At 46.2% G+C, this 18,217-nt stretch overlaps 1 protein-coding gene across 1 annotated transcript; it reads left to right on the top strand.

The window, feature by feature from the left end:
- Window positions 1-335: 335 nt before the first annotated feature.
- Window positions 336-17,643, top strand: LOC141094232 (uncharacterized). The gene is made up of 6 exons (XM_073580041.1): window positions 336-512; window positions 642-821; window positions 907-1,030; window positions 1,121-1,206; window positions 1,333-1,423; window positions 15,732-17,643. Exons 1-6 carry the CDS (start codon window positions 435-437, stop codon window positions 17,423-17,425), a joined length of 2,253 nt encoding a protein of 750 aa, XP_073436142.1. The 5' UTR covers window positions 336-434; the 3' UTR covers window positions 17,426-17,643.
- The last annotated feature ends 574 nt before the right edge of the window (window positions 17,644-18,217 follow it).

Here is an 18,217-nt window from a genome sequence, read left to right as displayed (position 1 = left end):
CTGACGTTGGATCAGCCTGTAATTTGATTTTGTACTTTGATTTTGAGTATCATTCCAAATCCAGACCTCAATGGGATATTATTTTTGATTTAAATTGATAATTTTTATGTTTTCACATTCTCAACGCATTCCACTATGTAATTAATAAAGATTGGCAACTGAAATATTTCATTCATTGTTATCTAGGACTAGGATGTTGTATTTTAGTGGTCTCTTTATTTTTTGAGCAGTGTATATATGTTGCAAAACTAAATACTGTAAGATAATAAATCTCCTCATATGTTTCCCTTATTATCTCCAGTAATTGTATTATTACACAGGATTTTTATGATGTTACATCGGCTCATCTTCTTCTCATTCAGGTCTCTACAATATCGGATCCTCTCAGTGAAGATTTTCTATATAAGAGAATTTTCCTGATTTACCCATCAAGGATGGATATGGACAGAGACAAGATGGTGGAGAGGATACTACACCTCACCCTAGAGATCCTCTTCCGGCTTACTGGAGAGGTGAGAGATTCTGATAACGTCACATTACATCATTCTTATCTATGGGAATAACAGATGGACAGAACTGGAGAGGTGAGGACTCTGGAAATGTCTGTAGTGAGATTTATTAATGTGTCTCTCCATAACCAGGATTACACAGTAGTGAAGAAGACCTCTAGTGAGTGCTGTCAGGACCCTGTGTCTGAGGGATGGGGAAGACCCCTGAGTCCAAAAATATGGCCTCTACCTCACCCCCTCATACATGAGGGCATCAATGACCAGAAGATCCTAGAACTCGCCTACAAGATGATTGAGCTGCTGACTGGAGAGGTGACACTGCTGGGAATGCTGGGACATTATACAGTAACATTATAAAGGGATCGGGGGGATGACGGTATCCCATTGTATGTGTCAGGTTCCTATAAGGTGTCAGGATGTCGCCGTCTATTTCTCCATGGAGGAGTGGGAGTATTTAGAAGGACAAACAGATCTGTACAAGGACATCATGATGGAGGTTCCCCAGCCCCTCACATCACCAGGTAATAGATAGGACTAAATACACTCAGCCTATGGCCTATAATTATCTGCGTGTAAAGAATGAATTCAATCCCTGTATGTGTTTTCTCCAGATCTATCCAGTAAGAAGACACAAGAGATATGTCCCCATCCTCTTCTTCCTCAGGATTGTAAACGAGAAGATCCCAATATTTCTCAGGTAGATGCAGAGAAGGTGTCGTGAGATCTCCACTATGATGGGTAGACGGCTGTGTTCAGTCTTGTTTTATCCTCCAGCATATATATGACTTTTGTTTGACTGTGACTGTTACAATATTTGTTTCAGGGTGAAGATCTGACCCATATTAATACTACAGAGACATATGTGAGGGGTGATGAGCGGTGTAAAGAGGAGATTCCTACATATGACTACCCAGGTGAGTAGTAACCACTAAATGCAGAGAAGTCACAGATTCTTCTCAGTCACCGGCTGTGGCTGCTTTATCGTTGGTGTAGTCCGGCCGTATTACCATGATCACCATTTTGGCTCTAGACCACAGCATTCTCCTCCACCTAAATCTGTTCAAACGACTTTAGGTATTGAAAGCCCTTTTCAATAGAACTTACAGCCTGGAGGATTCACCTACCCCCAGGCGTTAGAAGATGCTTATCCTTAACTGTGCAGATCTGTAAACTACAATGGTAAATGACAGCGTACGTAGAATGTGCTGACAAGTTATAAAATCACTTGAAGAAAAATATTATGATGGGCCTGAAAGAGAAAGGGGAGGATAATGATGCTGTTGACCCTAAGATAACAAAATGGCAGAAAACCAGCACAGTAAAAATCCCCTTAACACTTGAAGTCCCAGATAGGGGTCATTTAACATTTCTACCTTTGGAACCCAGAAACAGGTCGAATGACCTGAAGGATTTTATCTAACATCCTATGATCACTGTCTTTTGTTCTGTAATTAAGGCCACTACTGTCGCACCACAGGAGGTTGTTGTTTTCCATTGAGTTTAGCCTTTTAGTTTCCAGTTAGTTCTATTCAGTTTATTGTATTTAATAATATAACGACTATACATATTGTATTTAGTTTAGTTTTATTTGAGAAAAAAAGCACTGAAACAATGAATCATTTTTTATATATTTTAAATAGAGAATTAGAAATTTTAGAGCAAGGTACAGCTGTGAGTAATGACCAGAAGCATTTGTGTCTAAGTCAAGAGGACTGAAATGTCAGTGTGAAAAATATACAAAAGAACAACTGTTATTTGTCTCCATGCTTTTTATTTTTGATATAAAAAAAATACAAGGAATAAAACAATTCCACACATATTTACAATAGGCTGCAATGGGGGCTGCATGTGTGTGTGAGAGTGGCATGTCCTTCTTGTGTGACTAGCTTTTCAGCACTCACCGAGCAGTCTGTCTGCACTGTCGGAACATACCTGGCACTGCCTGGGTATGTCCCTGGTACATTTTCCACACATGTATTTGTAGCAGTCAACACATCTCTCAGTTGCACAATTGACAGCTCAGAGTCCGAATCCGGTTGAAGGACTATGTCTTCTCCATCTGAGTCACAAGGGTTGGTGTTGCTCAGGATCAGTTCCAATGCCAGTTGAGTGGTGAGCCTTCTCTGCATTTTGTTTCTTGTGAACAAAATAGGTGAAGCAGTCACCTATTTATCTCCCACAGCACAAAAAACTGCATGCAAATTTGCTAAGGTGTTATCAACCTTATGCATATCCCCCGCACAACAATGCAGCTGGGGGGTGGGCAGACACACTCAGGAGCAGCTTACATTCTTTTGCTCTTTTACAAGACCTTTGTTGAGGTGGATCAACAAAATTAATTTGTTTTGTTTTTTGTCTGTGATTTTTAACCCACTTCTTTCACATCTTATTTTAAAAGAAAAACATAACTAAATTCTTTTAGAAAAACTTGAAAAATTGAAACAGATTGTATGTTTTGCAAACTATATGTACTGTGAGAATCATGTGGGAATAGTGGATGAGGGCAGGTATATCTCGCCCAGATTCCTTTCCTATGTGGCCTAGTCTGGTCAGTATCGCACCTGCTTGCTAATGAATAATGGGAGGTGGATATAAAAGGATGCCAGGTGGTTGTGTGAGTGTCTCAGCCTGGAAACACAGAGAGCCTGTCTGTGTGAGAGACACACGTGAGTGGAAGCAGTGCCCACTGCAACTGTGGTTTGGCTGGACGGGAGAAGCCCGCCAGTTGGTAGTTAGGTTATCCATTGTTTAGTTAGTGCTGGACAGGCAAGGATTTGTTTTATGTTTTATTTCCTTTTGCATTGCTTTCACCGTTAATAAACCTGACCCAGGGTCAGTTATACACGAATCCCAGCTCTGCGCCTGAGTTTAATGCTGAACGCACGTGACCTTTGACCCCAGCAAAGGCGATCCCGGAGTGTTTTATCACATTGTGGTGGAGAACGCGGGCATCACGTTGCAAGCATGAGCATGGAGGACGTGGTTAAGGCGCTGGTACAGTCCACCGCCGTCCAGCAAGAAGCTAATCGGGTGATGATGGCCCAGCTGAAGGAGTTGGTGGACATGACAGTTACCGATCGTTCGCTTCTCCAGCAGGTGGCGCAGTGCTTGGCAAGCTTACCTGAGCTTAACCTGGAAGCCGAGTCGAGAGTGATTCACGTGAGTCGGTACTGGCAGAAAATGACGACCGAAGATGACGTCGAGGCATACCTGACCACGTTTGAACGGACGGCGGTGCGAGAAAAATGGCCGAAGGCACGATGGGCCAGCCTGATTGCCCCGTTTCTTTCCGGTGAGGCCCAAAAGGCTTATTATGACTTAGAGCCTGAAGCCGCGCAGGACTTTGACAAATTGAAAGCCGAGATCTTGGCCCGGCTGGGAGTGACGACCGCTGTCCGTGCACAGAGAGTGCATCAATGGACTTATCAGCCGGATAAACCACCGCGGTCCCAGATGTTCGACCTGATCCACGTGACGAAGAAGTGGCTACAACCCGAGGTGTTGACAGCGCCAGAGATAATCCAGAGAGTCGTCATGGACAAGTACCTGAGAGCTCTACCGCCAGCACTGAGGAAGTGGGTAAGCCATGGAAATCCTACGACAGCAGATCAACTGGTGGATCTGGTTGAACGTTACTCCGTGGCGGAAGGACTCCGAGACGACGCTACCCCACCTCGTTCTTCATCATCTCCACGTGGAACCGGTAAGACTGTTCCAGGGAGTAGGGGAGATGGAAAAATCCCTAACACAGTGGGGGAGGAAAACGGGACTGCCCGCACTGCGAGTCCGAGAGTAATGAACTATGGTCTAAGCAAGGGGCCCGTTAGGTGTTTCCGCTGCCAAGAGATGGGACATATTGCTGCGAACTGTCTGGTCACTACTGAACCCATGCAGTGCGACGTCACAGACTCTAAAAACCGCATGTCTATGGTTGCACGGGTGGTGAGTGTGAATGCCGGTCAAAAGGATGTGGAAAAACACTTGTGTGATTTAACTGTTGATGGCAAAAATGTGGTGGCATTGTTAGACTCGTGAAGTGTGGTGACTCTGGTGAAGGCCAGTCTGGTGTCAGCCCCGACTGGACCATCAGACAAATTTTCTGTAACGTGTGTGCATGGAGACACCTGTTCGTACCTCACCACGGTCATATGCATTACTACTTCCTATGGGTCTGTGCAACATAAAGTGGGACTCGTCCCGGCATTATTGCATGATGTTATCCTGGGCCGGGATTTTCCCCACTTCTGGCAATTGTGGGAGAATCAGTTGATGCCCTCGGGTAATAGTGTACATGATTCTTCTCCCAGGGCGTGTGTGGGTCCCGAACCCCTGGAAGAGGTCTCCCCGGAAGACTCTGGGGAAGAGTCTGCAGGAAATGACCTGCAGTTCCCGTTTTCAGTCATGGCGGGTGATACAGAGGAGACCGGGGAAGAGGAGGAGGCGGACAGCCGTCCACCTCCCCGTTTGCCGGATTTAGAAGTTCAGAAAGATGACTTCCAAAGCGAGCAAATAAAGGATCCTACCCTTTCTCAGGCTAGGACAAATGTAATAGTGATAAATGGGGTACCCGTAGAACCTGTCTCTAGGCTGGCATATCCTTACATGGTTCTGGAGAATGATTTACTCTATCAGATAGAGAAAAAGGGGGAAGATACGGTGCAACTATTAGTCGTGCCAAAACCCTACCGGCGGCAGGTGCTGGACCTGGCCCACGGACATGTGATGGGAGGTCACCTGGGAGTCCAGAAAACCACCGAAAGGATATTACACTGTTTTGTTTGGCCAGGCATGCATCACGATATTCGTGTATATTGTGAGTCTTGTCCTGACTGCCAAGCCTCTGCACCTAAGCCCCGGTTCTGTAGCCCTTTGGTACCCCTACCTATTATTGAAGTCCCGTTTGAGAGGATTGGGATGGATTTAGTTGGGCCCCTTCCACGGTCTGCACGTGGACACCAACATATCCTGGTCATCTTGGATCATGCCACTCGTTACCCGGAGGCCATCCCTTTGCGTAACACGGCCACCAAGACGATTGCCAAGGAACTGGTGCATGTGTTTAGTCGGGTCGGTATACCAAAACAGATACTCACCGACCAGGGGACCCCCTTTATGTCCAGGATAATGAAGGAGCTCTGCCGATTGTTACAAATCGAACCGTTACGCACATCCGTGTATCACCCTCAAACAGACGGGTTGGTTGAACGGTTCAATAAAACTCTGAAGCAGATGCTGAGAAAGGTGATAGGCAAGGATGGGAAGAACTGGGACTATTTACTTCCGTATTTGCTTTTTTCCATCAGGGAAGTACCCCAGTCTTCCACGGGATTCTCGCCTTTCGAGTTATTGTACGCCCGACGTCCTCGCGGACTGTTAGACGTTGCAAAAGAAACCTGGGAGGGTCAGGTCACTCCGTTTAAAACAGTGATAGATCACGTCACACAAATGCAGGACCGTATTGCGGCTGTTATGCCTATCGTCAAAGAACACATGATACAGGCTCAAGGAGCCCAAAAAAGAATCTATGATAGGGGCGCCAAGATCCGTACGTTTGCACCCGGAAATAGGGTGTTGATCCTGGTCCCCACGGTGGACAGTAAGTTCCTGGCAAAGTGGCAGGGCCCCTTTGAGATCAAGGAAAGAGTTGGTGAAGTAAACTACAAAGTATACCAGGCAGGTAAACGGAAACCTGAACAGATTTATCATGTAAATCTGATAAAGCCCTGGAAGGATCGGTCTGCCTTGTCAGCGGAGCTGGCCCGTCCTGTCTGCTCGCATACCATACCGGAGGTACGGGTTGCAGAGACTCTCTCGGAGCGGCAAAAGACTGAGGTCAGGCAGTTTCTACTTCACAACCAAAAGTTTTTCTCAGAAAAACCCGGGCAGACTATGCTAATGAAACATGACATCTTAACGGAACCTGGTGTCACAGTTCACGTAAAGCCCTACCGAATCCCGGAAGCGCGCCGTGAAGCCGTTTCCCGAGAAGTGAAGGCAATGTTAGAGTTAGGAGTCATTGAGGAATCGCACAGTGCGTGGTCCAGCCCGATTGTGATAATTCCTAAACCGGACGGCACCATTCGGTTCTGCAATGACTTCAGGAAACTGAATGCGGTCTCAAAATTTGATGCCTATCCTATGCCCCGGGTCGACGAGTTAATAGATCGGTTAGGAAAAGCCCGGTATATTACGACCCTAGATCTAACAGGGGTATTGGCAGATCCCTCTGGCTGAGGCTGCCAGAGAAAAGACGGCTGTCAGAGACACCGCACTGAACTTACTCACTGAGCCAGTGCACGTGTCCTGAGTAAAGCGAACAGTGCTCAAAGCTACCTGTGGAGCGGGCAGCAACCGAATAGATGCGTACTTCAGAGCTGCAGGGCCTGAAGCACGTGACTGCTAGAGGCGTGGCCTAAACTCCACAGAGCTAGGAGCTGCAAGACAATTCCTAGCAGAGTAACTGCGAGACAAAGTTACCAAGGGGCATAGACAGTGAGAATAGTCAGGACGTAGCCAATGAGTCACACACAGAGATAGCTGTAGGGTACCAAAGGGGGCGAGCAGAGAGTAATCAGGTCACATGCAATGAGTCATACACAGATAGTTGCAAGGTACAAGAGGGGCGAGCAGAGAGTAGTCAGGTCACATGCAATGAGTCATACACAGATAATAACGCAGTACAAAATCAACAGGCAAACTCACAACGGGAAACAGAATCGGGTCAGAACCATATAAACAAGCTATAGCAACAAACAGGCACACGGGGGTCAGCACACTAGGCCAATGGCAAAAGTATAACTGGCAGGGATTGAAGCTACCCAGGGGTTTATGAAGCTCTCCCAGAACCAGAAAGAGGCCACAATCATTAACCCCAAATGTGCAGGTCAAAACCTGCACAGAGCTCCAGACATTAACCCCCGGTGTGCAGCTCAAAAACCCGCACTGGGATCATGACAGTACCCCCCTCTCAACGGGGGGCCTCCGGACCCCCAGGCTTCCCCGGGTACTTGGCATGGAACGCCTGAACCAGGCGATCTGCATGTACCAAGCGAGCAGGGACCCATGAGCGCTCTTCTGGTCCATATCCCTTCCAGTGGACCAGGTACTGCAAAGAGCGGCGCACCCGCCGAGAGTCCACAATATGTCCGACCTCATACTCCAATTGACCCTCCACCAGCACTGGAGGAACAACAGTCTCAGAGTTCTCTTTGACAGATCCTGCTGGTTTCAACAGAGACTTATGGAACACATTAGATATTTTTAAGGAGGTGGGGAGACGCAACCTATATGCCACAGGGTTGACTATCTCCATAATCTCGTACGGACCAATGAACTTTGGTCCCAACTTAACTGATGGTACCTTTAAGTTGATGTTACGCGTGGAGAGCCAAACCTTCTCTCCCACCTGAAACATGTCTCCCGAGGCTCTCTTTTTGTCCGCAAAATATTTGTATCTCCCCTGGGCTCGAGAGATATTACGCTGGACCTCAGCCCAGAGGTCTTTTAACCATTGAACGGACCCCTCTGCTCCTGGACAACCGGAATCCACCCGAGAAAACTCCCTAAAATGCGGATTAAAGCCATAGTTAATCAGGAATGGGGACATGTTGGTGGACTGACTCACCCGGTTGTTAAAAGCGAATTCAGCCAACGGTAAAGCATCACACCAATCCTCCTGTCTGGCGGAGGTCAGACACCTGAGAATTTGCTCCAGGGATTGATTGGTGCGTTCTGTCTGACCATTACTCTCCGGGTGATATGCCGACGAGAAGAAGAGTGAGATGCCCAATTTCATACAGGACGCCCTCCAAAATTTGGCCACAAACTGCACACCTCTGTCAGACACAACATTCAGGGGTACCCCATGCAATCGGACCACATGCTGCACAAACAATCTTGACAATGTTTCTGCTGAAGGTAATGCTGCCAAGGGAATGAAATGGGCCTGTTTAGAAAACCTATCCACCACCACCCAGATCACGGTATTGCCCCTGGAAGGTGGAAGGCCGGTAATAAAATCCATGGAAAGATGAGTCCATGGCCTATCAGGAACCGGTAAAGGTATGAGTTCCCCAGCCGGTCGGTTATGCGAGCCTTTGGAACGGGCACATATGCCACAAGCAGAAACAAATTCCTTGACATCGGACCTTAACGAAGGCCACCAAAAACCCCTGGCTACTGCCTCTCTAGTGGCCGTGATACCTTGATGAGCACTCAGCCTAGAATCATGAAACTCCTGCAGAAGTCTAGGCCGCAATGAATCTGGAACAAACAGTTTATCGCTTGGCCTGGTTGCCGGAGCTAGGGCCTGAGCCCTTAGGATTTCTTGTTCCAACTCAGTTGAGACCCCCGCCACTACCACCCCTGGGGGAAGAATGGAGGACGGCGGCTCAGGGGGAGACACTGGATCAAAACTTCTGGACAGGGCATCCGCTTTAACATTTTTGGACCCCGGTCGAAAAGTAATTGAGAACTGAAATCGTGAAAAAAAAAGTGACCAACGGGCCTGTCTAGGAGTAAGCCTCTTAGCAGATTCAAGGTATGCCAAATTTTTGTGATCCGTGACAACCGTGATAGGGTGAGCCGCCCCTTCCAAAAAGTGCCTCCATTCCTCAAACGCCAGCTTGACCGCAAGAAGTTCTCTATTGCCTACATCATAGTTTTTCTCAGCTGAAGAGAACTTCTTGGAGAAGAAGGCACAGGGTTTGAGATTGGTAAGGGTGGCCGGACCCTGGGACAGCACAGCCCCACCCCCACTTCAGAAGCATCCACCTCCACAATGAATGGTTTGGACGGGTCAGGTTGCACCAACACCGGGGCAGACATAAAACATTTCTTAATCGCTGAGAAGGATTCCTTAGCGAGTACAGACCAATTTTTTACATCAGCTCCCTTCTGGGTAAGATCCGTGAGTGGTTTCACCACTTGTGAGAAACCTTTAATGAATCTCCGGTAATAGTTCGCAAATCCTAAGAAGCGCTGGAGCCCCTTGAGATCTCGAGGCTGAACCCAGTCAGCGATCGCCAGCACCTTCTTAGGATCCATATGAAACCCCTCACAGGACACAATCAACCCCAAAAAAGACAGCTCCTGTACAAAAAATGAACATTTTTCCAATTTGGCGAACAATTGGCTCTCCCTGAGTCTCTGGAGAACTGTCTTTAGATGTTGCAAGTGAGATTGACTGTCCGGGGAATACACCAAAATATCATCCAAATAAATAATAACAAAACGGCCTATCAGATCAGAAAACACAACATTGATGAAATTTTGGAAAATAGCGGGTGCATTAGTTAACCCAAACGGCATTACCAGGTTCTCAAAGAGTCCTTCTGATGTGAGGAATGCCGTTTTCCACTCGTCCCCTTCCCGAACCCTTATCAGATTGTAGGCCCCCCGCAGATCTAACTTGGAGAACCATTGGGCCCCAGCTAACTGGTTACATAAGTCTGGGATGAGGGGAAGCGGGTAAGAGTTCCTAACCGTTATCTTGTTCAGTTCCCGAAAGTCGAGGCACGGCCGCAAACCACCATCTTTTTTCTTCACAAAGAAGAACCCTGCTGCCACAGGTGACACAGAAGGCCTGATATGCCCTTTGCGGAGACTCTCAGCTATGTACTCCTTCATGGCTTGGCGCTCAGGCCCAGACAAATTGAACAATCGAGCCTTAGGTAACTTGGCTCCGGGTACTAAATCAATGGCACAATCATAGGGTCTATGTGGTGGCAGCGCCTCAGCCTCACTTTCGGAAAAAACGTCTTCGAAATCTTTCAGGTACTCCGGAATACCTTCCAGATCGACAGACGACACAGACACGGATTTAACAGCGTTAACAAGATGTCCCCGGTTACCACATTTATTATTGCATCCCCATTGAGTGATTTCCCCTGTAACCCAATCAATGGTAGGATTATGGCGTTGAAGCCAAGGCATCCCCAGTACCAGTCCTGCAGGCAAGTTATCTAGCACCAGACAACTTAGTTTCTCCACATGAGTGGAACCCACTTTTAGAGAAAAATGTTCAGACCTGCAACAGATACCGTCTTGGTTAAGAGGAGATGAGTCAATTGCCACAAGTTTAACAGGATCATGAAGCCTGACTGTCCCTATCTTATTAAGAGTCATAACCTTGGTATCAATCAGGTTCACAGCCGAACCGCAGTCAATAAAAGCAGTAGTCTGAACAGGACCATAACCAAGTTCCAGTTCCACCTGCAGCACCATTTTTGCACATGAGGAAAATTGTACCTGAAGGTCTGGGTAGCCTCCTCGATTACTACCCAGACCTAGTCGTTTCCCGCCATCTTGGAGGATGACGGACAGGAGGGGCAGTCCTTCTTCCAATGTCCAGATTTCCCACAATAGAAGCACAACTGCTTTTCCCGGCGGCGTCTTCTTTCTTTTCCCTCACAGGTGACAGCGCTCACCTCCATAGCCATAGGAAGAGTCTGGGTCTCATCTCCACTGAAGAATAAGGGCGATTCCCGTTGCATAATGCCTCTAGCCCGCAGCCTGCGATCCATGCGAACCGCTTGGACCATGGCATCCTCCAGGGAGTCAGGCGGAGGATGAAGTGCCAAAGCATCCTTCAGACGTTCACACAGGCCTCTGTGGAACAGCCCCCGAAGGGCGGCATCACTCCAGGAAATCTCCGCTGCCCAACATCTGAATTCAGTACAGAACCATTCGGCCGAGTGCCCCCCCTGACAGACACTCATTACTTTGTCCTCAGCCAACCGCACTCTATCAGGCTCATCATAAATAAGCCCTAAGGCTTCAAAAAATGCATCCACAGACATTCTCTCAGGGGCAGAAAAGGAAAGCGAGAACGCCCAGGCTTGTGGGGACCCCCTAAGCAGGGACATCACCACCCCCACCCTCTGTTTCTCATCCCCAGAGGAGTGGGGTCTCAAAGAAAAAAAAAGCTTACAGCCCTCCTTAAATGCCCTGAAGTCATCCTTGTTACCAGAAAATATATCTGGCAATTTAACCGGGGATTCAGGTGGGATTAAAATGACATCTCTATTCCCCACCTGCTGGAAGCCTGCGGAAAGCACCCCCTGAACTGAGTCCTCAACCCGCCGTTGGGACTGGGCCAGAGATTGGTGTTCAAAACTAAGCTTCTGCAGTGACTGAGTCAAGCTTTTCACCTGCTCAGATAAAGCACACATTGGGTCCATGCTGCAGAAGTGAGGAGAAAGAGAAAAAAAAAAAAACAAATTGTAGGCCAGTTATAATGTCAGAGACACCGCACTGAACTTACTCACTGAGCCAGTGCACGTGTCCTGAGTAAAGCGAACAGTGCTCAAAGCTACCTGTGGAGCGGGCAGCAACCGAATAGATGCGTACTTCAGAGCCGCAGGACCTGAAGCACGTGACTGCTAGAGGCGTGGCCTAAACTCCACAGAGCTAGGAGCTGCAAGACAATTCCTAGCAGAGTAACTGCGAGACAAAGTTACCAAGGGGCATAGACAGTGAGAATAGTCAGGACGTAGCCAATGAGTCACACACAGAGATAGCTGTAGGGTACCAAAGGGGGCGAGCAGAGAGTAATCAGGTCACATGCAATGAGTCATACACAGATAATAACGCAGTACAAAATCAACAGGCAAACTCACAACGGGAAACAGAATCGGGTCAGAACCATATAAACAAGCTATAGCAACAAACAGGCACACGGGGGTCAGCACACTAGGCCAATGGCAAAAGTATAACTGGCAGGGATTGAAGCTACCCAGGGGTTTATGAAGCTCTCCCAGAACCAGAAAGAGGCCACAATCATTAACCCCAAGTGTGCAGGTCAAAACCTGCACAGAGCTCCAGACATTAACCCCCGGTGTGCAGCTCAAAAACCCGCACTGGGATCATGACAACGGCATTTGCCACGCCGGAAGGTTTATTTCAGTATGTGTATATGCCGTTTGGACTGCACGGGGCACCGGTGACCTTCCAGAGACTGATGGATCGAGTCTTGAGGCCACATAGGCGGTACGCTTCGGCCTATTTGGATGACATTGTCATTTACAGCTTGGACTGGGAGACTCATCTCCAGAAAGTACAAGCTGTGATTGACGACCTGTGGGAGGCAGGTCTAACCGCGAACCCCAAGAAATGTCACATCGGGCTAGAAGAAGCCCGGTATTTGGGGTATGTAATTGGGAGGGGTGTTGTTAAACCCCAGGTTGATAAGATTCAGGCGGTTCAGGACTGGCCACAACCTGTCAACAAGAAGCAGGTGCAAGCCTTCCCGGGGATCGCTGGCTATTATCGCCGGTTCATACCCAATTTTGCAGCCATCGCTACCCCCCTGACAGATCTTACAAAAGGGAAAGACTCCGTCATGATTAAATGGAGTTTAGCGGCTGAAGAAGCCTTCCATAGCCTAAAATGGGCACTTTGCTCTCAGCCCGTACTGGTGACTCCGGACTTCCGCAGCAAGTTTGTGGTACAAACGGATGCCTCTGATACCGGTATCGGGGCCTTACTCTCACAAGTGAGGGACGGAGTGGAACACCCAGTCCTCTACCTCAGCAGGAAGCTGAATAAACACGAGCAAAGGTATGCAGTCGTAGAAAAAGAGTGCCTCGCCATTAAGTGGGCTCTAGAGGCCCTCAAATATTACCTGGTGGGCCGAAGGTTCAGGCTGATCACTGACCATGCCCCTCTCAAGTGGATGCACTTGAACAAGGAATGGAATAGCCGGGTTACCCGGTGGTTCCTTGCCCTGCAGGCCTACACTTTTACGGTGGAGCACCGCCCAGGGGTACAGATGGGGAATGCAGATGCCCTGTCCCGAGTGCACTGTTTGGCGGGTGTCATTGCTCGACCAGAGTGGTCTGAGCAGAGGGGAGGATATGTGAGAATCATGTGGGAATAGTGGATGAGGGCAGGTATATCTCGCCCAGATTCCTTTCCTATGTGGCCTAGTCTGGTCAGTATCGCACCTGCTTGCTAATGAATAATGGGAGGTGGATATAAAAGGATGCCAGGTGGTTGTGTGAGTGTCTCAGCCTGGAAACACAGAGAGCCTGTCTGTGTGAGAGACACACGTGAGTGGAAGCAGTGCCCACTGCAACTGTGGTTTGGCTGGACGGGAGAAGCCCGCCAGTTGGTAGTTAGGTTATCCATTGTTTAGTTAGTGCTGGACAGGCAAGGATTTGTTTTATGTTTTATTTCCTTTTGCATTGCTTTCACCGTTAATAAACCTGACCCAGGGTCAGTTATACACGAATCCCAGCTCTGCGCCTGAGTTTAATGCTGAACGCACGTGACCTTTGACCCCAGCAAAGGCGATCCCGGAGTGTTTTATCACAGTACATTTGGCAAAATGACCTGGATAATGCAGCAAAACATCACGGATCAGCAGCAAAAGGTCACATCTCTCCCAAAACACTTCATGTGTGCTTCAAAACAAAATGTGTGGTTTATACAAATTGTCAGTTCCCTCAAAATGCAAAGTCTCTTAACCTGTGTTTCACACAGTGTTTTGAGGATGAATTCAGCTCTACTCCCCCCTGCAGATTCCTCAGACAATGGCCACATTTACAAATGAAAGGATGCTAATTGGAGCCATCAGAGTCGTCAGTTCGGACTAAAGGCCCTGTCACACTAAGCGAGATTGCTGCTGAGTCACTAGAACTGTGACGTTATAGCGATCTTACCAGCGAGATCGATGTGTGTGACAGTGACCAGCGACCAGCCCCCCTGCCGGGTATCGCTGATCGTGCCCGAAATGTCTGGACATTTCTTTGGTCGCTCATGTCCCGCTGAGTCGCTTGTACCGTCACGTTTGACACCTAGCCTAACGACCTCGTTAGCGACTCAGAAGCAAGACAAGGCGGGGATTAGCGTTCCCGTTTCCACGCCTACCTCGGCTCCGATTGGTGGTCACTACAGCGTCCTGATTGGCGGGCTTCCTTTTAAAAGAAGCTAACAAAGTAGCGCTTCAGTTCTTTGTTCCTGACCCGGGTGTGTCCAAGTTGAGATCCTGTTTTTGTCCAACGGCTGCGACTCCATTTTGAATCATCTGCTTTTCCATCTTCGTTGCTTCTCTAGCCAGTTAATGGTAGGTATTTTTTGAATGAAATGGAGCGCTAGTATGTCACCTTTTAAATGCACGGCCAATCAGGATGCGGTAGCGTCCACCATTCAGAGCTGAGAGGGTGTGAGAAAGGGAGCGCAATCCATGCCTGTGTAAATGCAGCGTCACACAGTACATCCCTCATCGAGGTGTGAATCGTCAATGGAACATGCAATGTGACAGGGTCCCAACGACCACCGACATCGTTACAAAGGTCGCTATGACACGCTAGATCGTTGCACCGTCGTTGGGTAGATTGGACTGTCTGACATCTCAATAGCGACCACATAGCGATGCGGCAACGATCCCTGTCGTGTCGTATCGCTGTCGGGATCGTTATAGCGTTGCTAGGTGTGATGGGACCTTTAGGGTCATTTGACCCTCTTTCGGGACTTCAGGGGGGAGCTCGAAATTTCTGGGACTTCTAGTGTTAAAGTGACTCAATTTTGGGATATTTTAACCCTCATTGAATTAATCTATAGGAGTAATGACTATTTTGGCTCTATATGCCCTTTAATAAAATTGGCACACAGTGAATGATGGAGAGTGAAAATTGCACATTTGCAATTTTATTACCCAACACATAGTGCCCAGATTGTGCACCAGGTGACACACACACACCATAAAGTAAGCTGGTTCTTCTAACTATATTAATGTCAAGTTTGTGGATGCTAAATGTGGTTTGGACACATTGCAAGGCTCAGAAGCAAGGGGAAGATTTGACTTTGGGGAGCAGATATTGCTGTATTGGTTTATGGAAGCCATGGACTTTTCAAGAGTCTTTGAGTCACGAATGATGTGGAAACCTCTGTTTTCCATTGACAGATGATGGACCTGAGTGGGGACTTGTTTTTTGTGAGAAGAGTAGAACTTTTTATTAGTATTACTGTCACCTACATACATTGTTTGGTTGCTTCGTGCTCCATATTTAGGAGGCAGAATGAACAGACAGTTGAACACCACACTCTACTGGTTCAACCTATGAGGTTTTCCATTATACTGTGAATTTTATTGTCTTGGTGAATAATTCAATATTTTTACATAACTTATCATTTTTATGTACAGTTTAAGTAGAAAAGTTGAAAAATATAAAATTGAAGGATATAATATTAAAAAATAATAACTAGTTTTATTCTTTGCAGATGACTGTACCAGGAGATCAGAGGGACAGCTGACATCTTCAATTTTTAAATCAGATGATCTTGAGGTCCCACAGGATACAACTGAAGTGAATGTCATTACTCCAGATATACCATCATCCCTTCACAGCAAAGATCTGTCATCTGACCCTTTGAAACAGGTCCTGTCTTTGAAAACATTACCAACAATTAAGGAAAATCAGAGTCACAAAATGAGCATTAAAAAACAAACTGCTCCCAAAGCAAAGAAGCCATTTTCATGTTCAGAATATAGAAATAGTTTTTCCCTCGAAAATTCTTTTCTTGAACATAAAAAAATTCACACAGCAGAGAATAGATTTTCTTGTTCCAAGTGTGGGAAATGTTTTAACCAGCAATCACATCTTGTTAGTCACCAGAGAAGTCACACAGGGGAGAAGCCATTTTTAAGTTCAGAATGTGAGAAAGGTTTTCAAGATAAATCAACTCTTTTTAAGCACCATGGAGTTCACACAGGGGAGAAGCCTTTTTTATGTTCAGAATGTGGTAAATGTTTTAAAAGGAAAGCACATCTTGATAGCCACTGGAGAACTCACACAGGGGAGAAGCCTTTTTCATGCTCAGAATGCGGTAAATGTTTTCACTGGAAATCGCGTCTTGATAGCCACCAGAGAATTCACACAGGGGAGAAGCCATTTTCATGTTCAGAATGCGGGAAATGTTTTTACTGGAAATCGCGTCTTGATAGCCATCAGAGAATTCACACAGGGGAGAAGCCTTTTTCATGTTCAGAATGCGGGAAATGTTTTTACTGGAAATCACAACTTGTTAGCCACCAGAGAATTCACACAGGGGAGAAGCCATTTTCATGTTCAGAATGTGGGAAATGTTTTCGAGATAAATCAACTCTTTTTACACATCAAACAACTCACACAGGGGTGAAGCCTTTTTTGTGTTCAGAATGTGGGAAATGTTTTAGCCATAAATCAGCTCTTTTAAAGCACCAGAGAGTACACACAGGGGAGAAGCCTTTTTCATGTTCAAAATGTGGGAAATGTTTTAACAGGAAAGCGCATCTTGATAGCCACCAGAGAACCCACAGAGTGGAGAAGCCTTTTTTCTGCTCAGAATGTGGAAAATGTTTTGCAGAAAAATCAAAGTTTATCAGACATCAAATAACTCACACAGGGGAGAAGCTATTTTTATGTTCAGAATGTGGGAAATGTTTTCGAGATAAATCAACTCTTTTTACACATCAAAGAACTCACACAGGGGAGAAGCCTTATTTATGTACAGAATGTGGGAAATATTTTCACCATAAATCAGCTCTTTTTAAGCATCAAAGAGTTCACACAGGGGAGAAGCCTTTTTCATGTTCAGAATGTGGGAAATGTTTTCACAGGAAAGCACATCTTGATAGCCACCACAGAATTCACACAGGGGAGAAGCCTTTTTCATGTTCAGAATGTGGGAAATGTTTTGTTGAGAAATCAAATCTTAATAAACATCAGCGAATTCACACAGGGGAGAAGCCTTTTTCATGTTCAGAATGTGGGAAATGTTTTAACCATAAATCGACTCTTGATAACCACCAAAGAATTCACACAGGGAAGAAGCCTTTTTCATGTTCAGATTGCGGAAAATGTTTTGTGAAGAAATCATCTCTTCTTAATCACCAAAGAATTCACACAGGGGAGAAGGCTTTTTCATATTCTTAATGTGGGAAATGTTTTACATGGAAATCAACTCTTAATAAACTTCTGAAAGGTCACACAGGGGCGAAGCCTTTTTCATGTTCAGAATGTTGGAAATGTTTTAACCAAAAACTGTATTTTCTTAAATGTATTTTCTTAAAGGGATTATCCACTACAAGGACAACCGTTTGTTATTACTCGTGTTTGGCTTCATTAAAATAAAAACATTCATACTCACCTTCCGTTACGCCTCTCTTACAATGATGTCGGGACTCGCATTCCTTGTCACAGCTTCCTGACCAGGTACAGAGATAAGAGGATAATGTCATACAAGGTGTGGACCAACATAATTCTCATAAACACTTGATCTTCACAGCCAGCAAATAAACAGTTTGTTTAACCCCTTCACCCCAAGCCTGTTTTCACCTTCCTGACCCGGCCAATTTTTACAATTCTGACCACTGTCACTTTATGAGGACATAACTCTTGAATGCTTCAAAGGATCTCACTAGTTCTGAGAATGGTTCTCGTGACATATTGTACTTTATGATAGTGGTAAAATTTCTTTGATATGACTTGCTTTTATTTACGTAAAAAAAGCGCAAATTTGGCGAAAATGTTGAAAATTTCGCAATATTCAAACTTTTAATTATTATACCATTAAATCAGAGTCATATTGCACAAAATAGTTAAAAAATAACATTTCCCATATGGCTACTTTACATCAGCACAAATACATAATTTTTTGTGTTAGGAAGTTATAAGGGTTAAAAATTGACCAGCGATTTCTCATTTTTACAGCAAAATTTGCAAAAC

This window comes from Dendrobates tinctorius, unplaced genomic scaffold (genome assembly GCF_039654945.1).
Source record: "Dendrobates tinctorius isolate UK_male_01 unplaced genomic scaffold, ASM3965494v1 ptg000063l, whole genome shotgun sequence".
NCBI classification, from domain to species: Eukaryota; Metazoa; Chordata; class Amphibia; order Anura; family Dendrobatidae; genus Dendrobates; species Dendrobates tinctorius.
The sequence above is the reverse complement of the archived record's forward strand: the minus strand, read 5'-3'. Positions and strand labels throughout refer to the sequence as shown.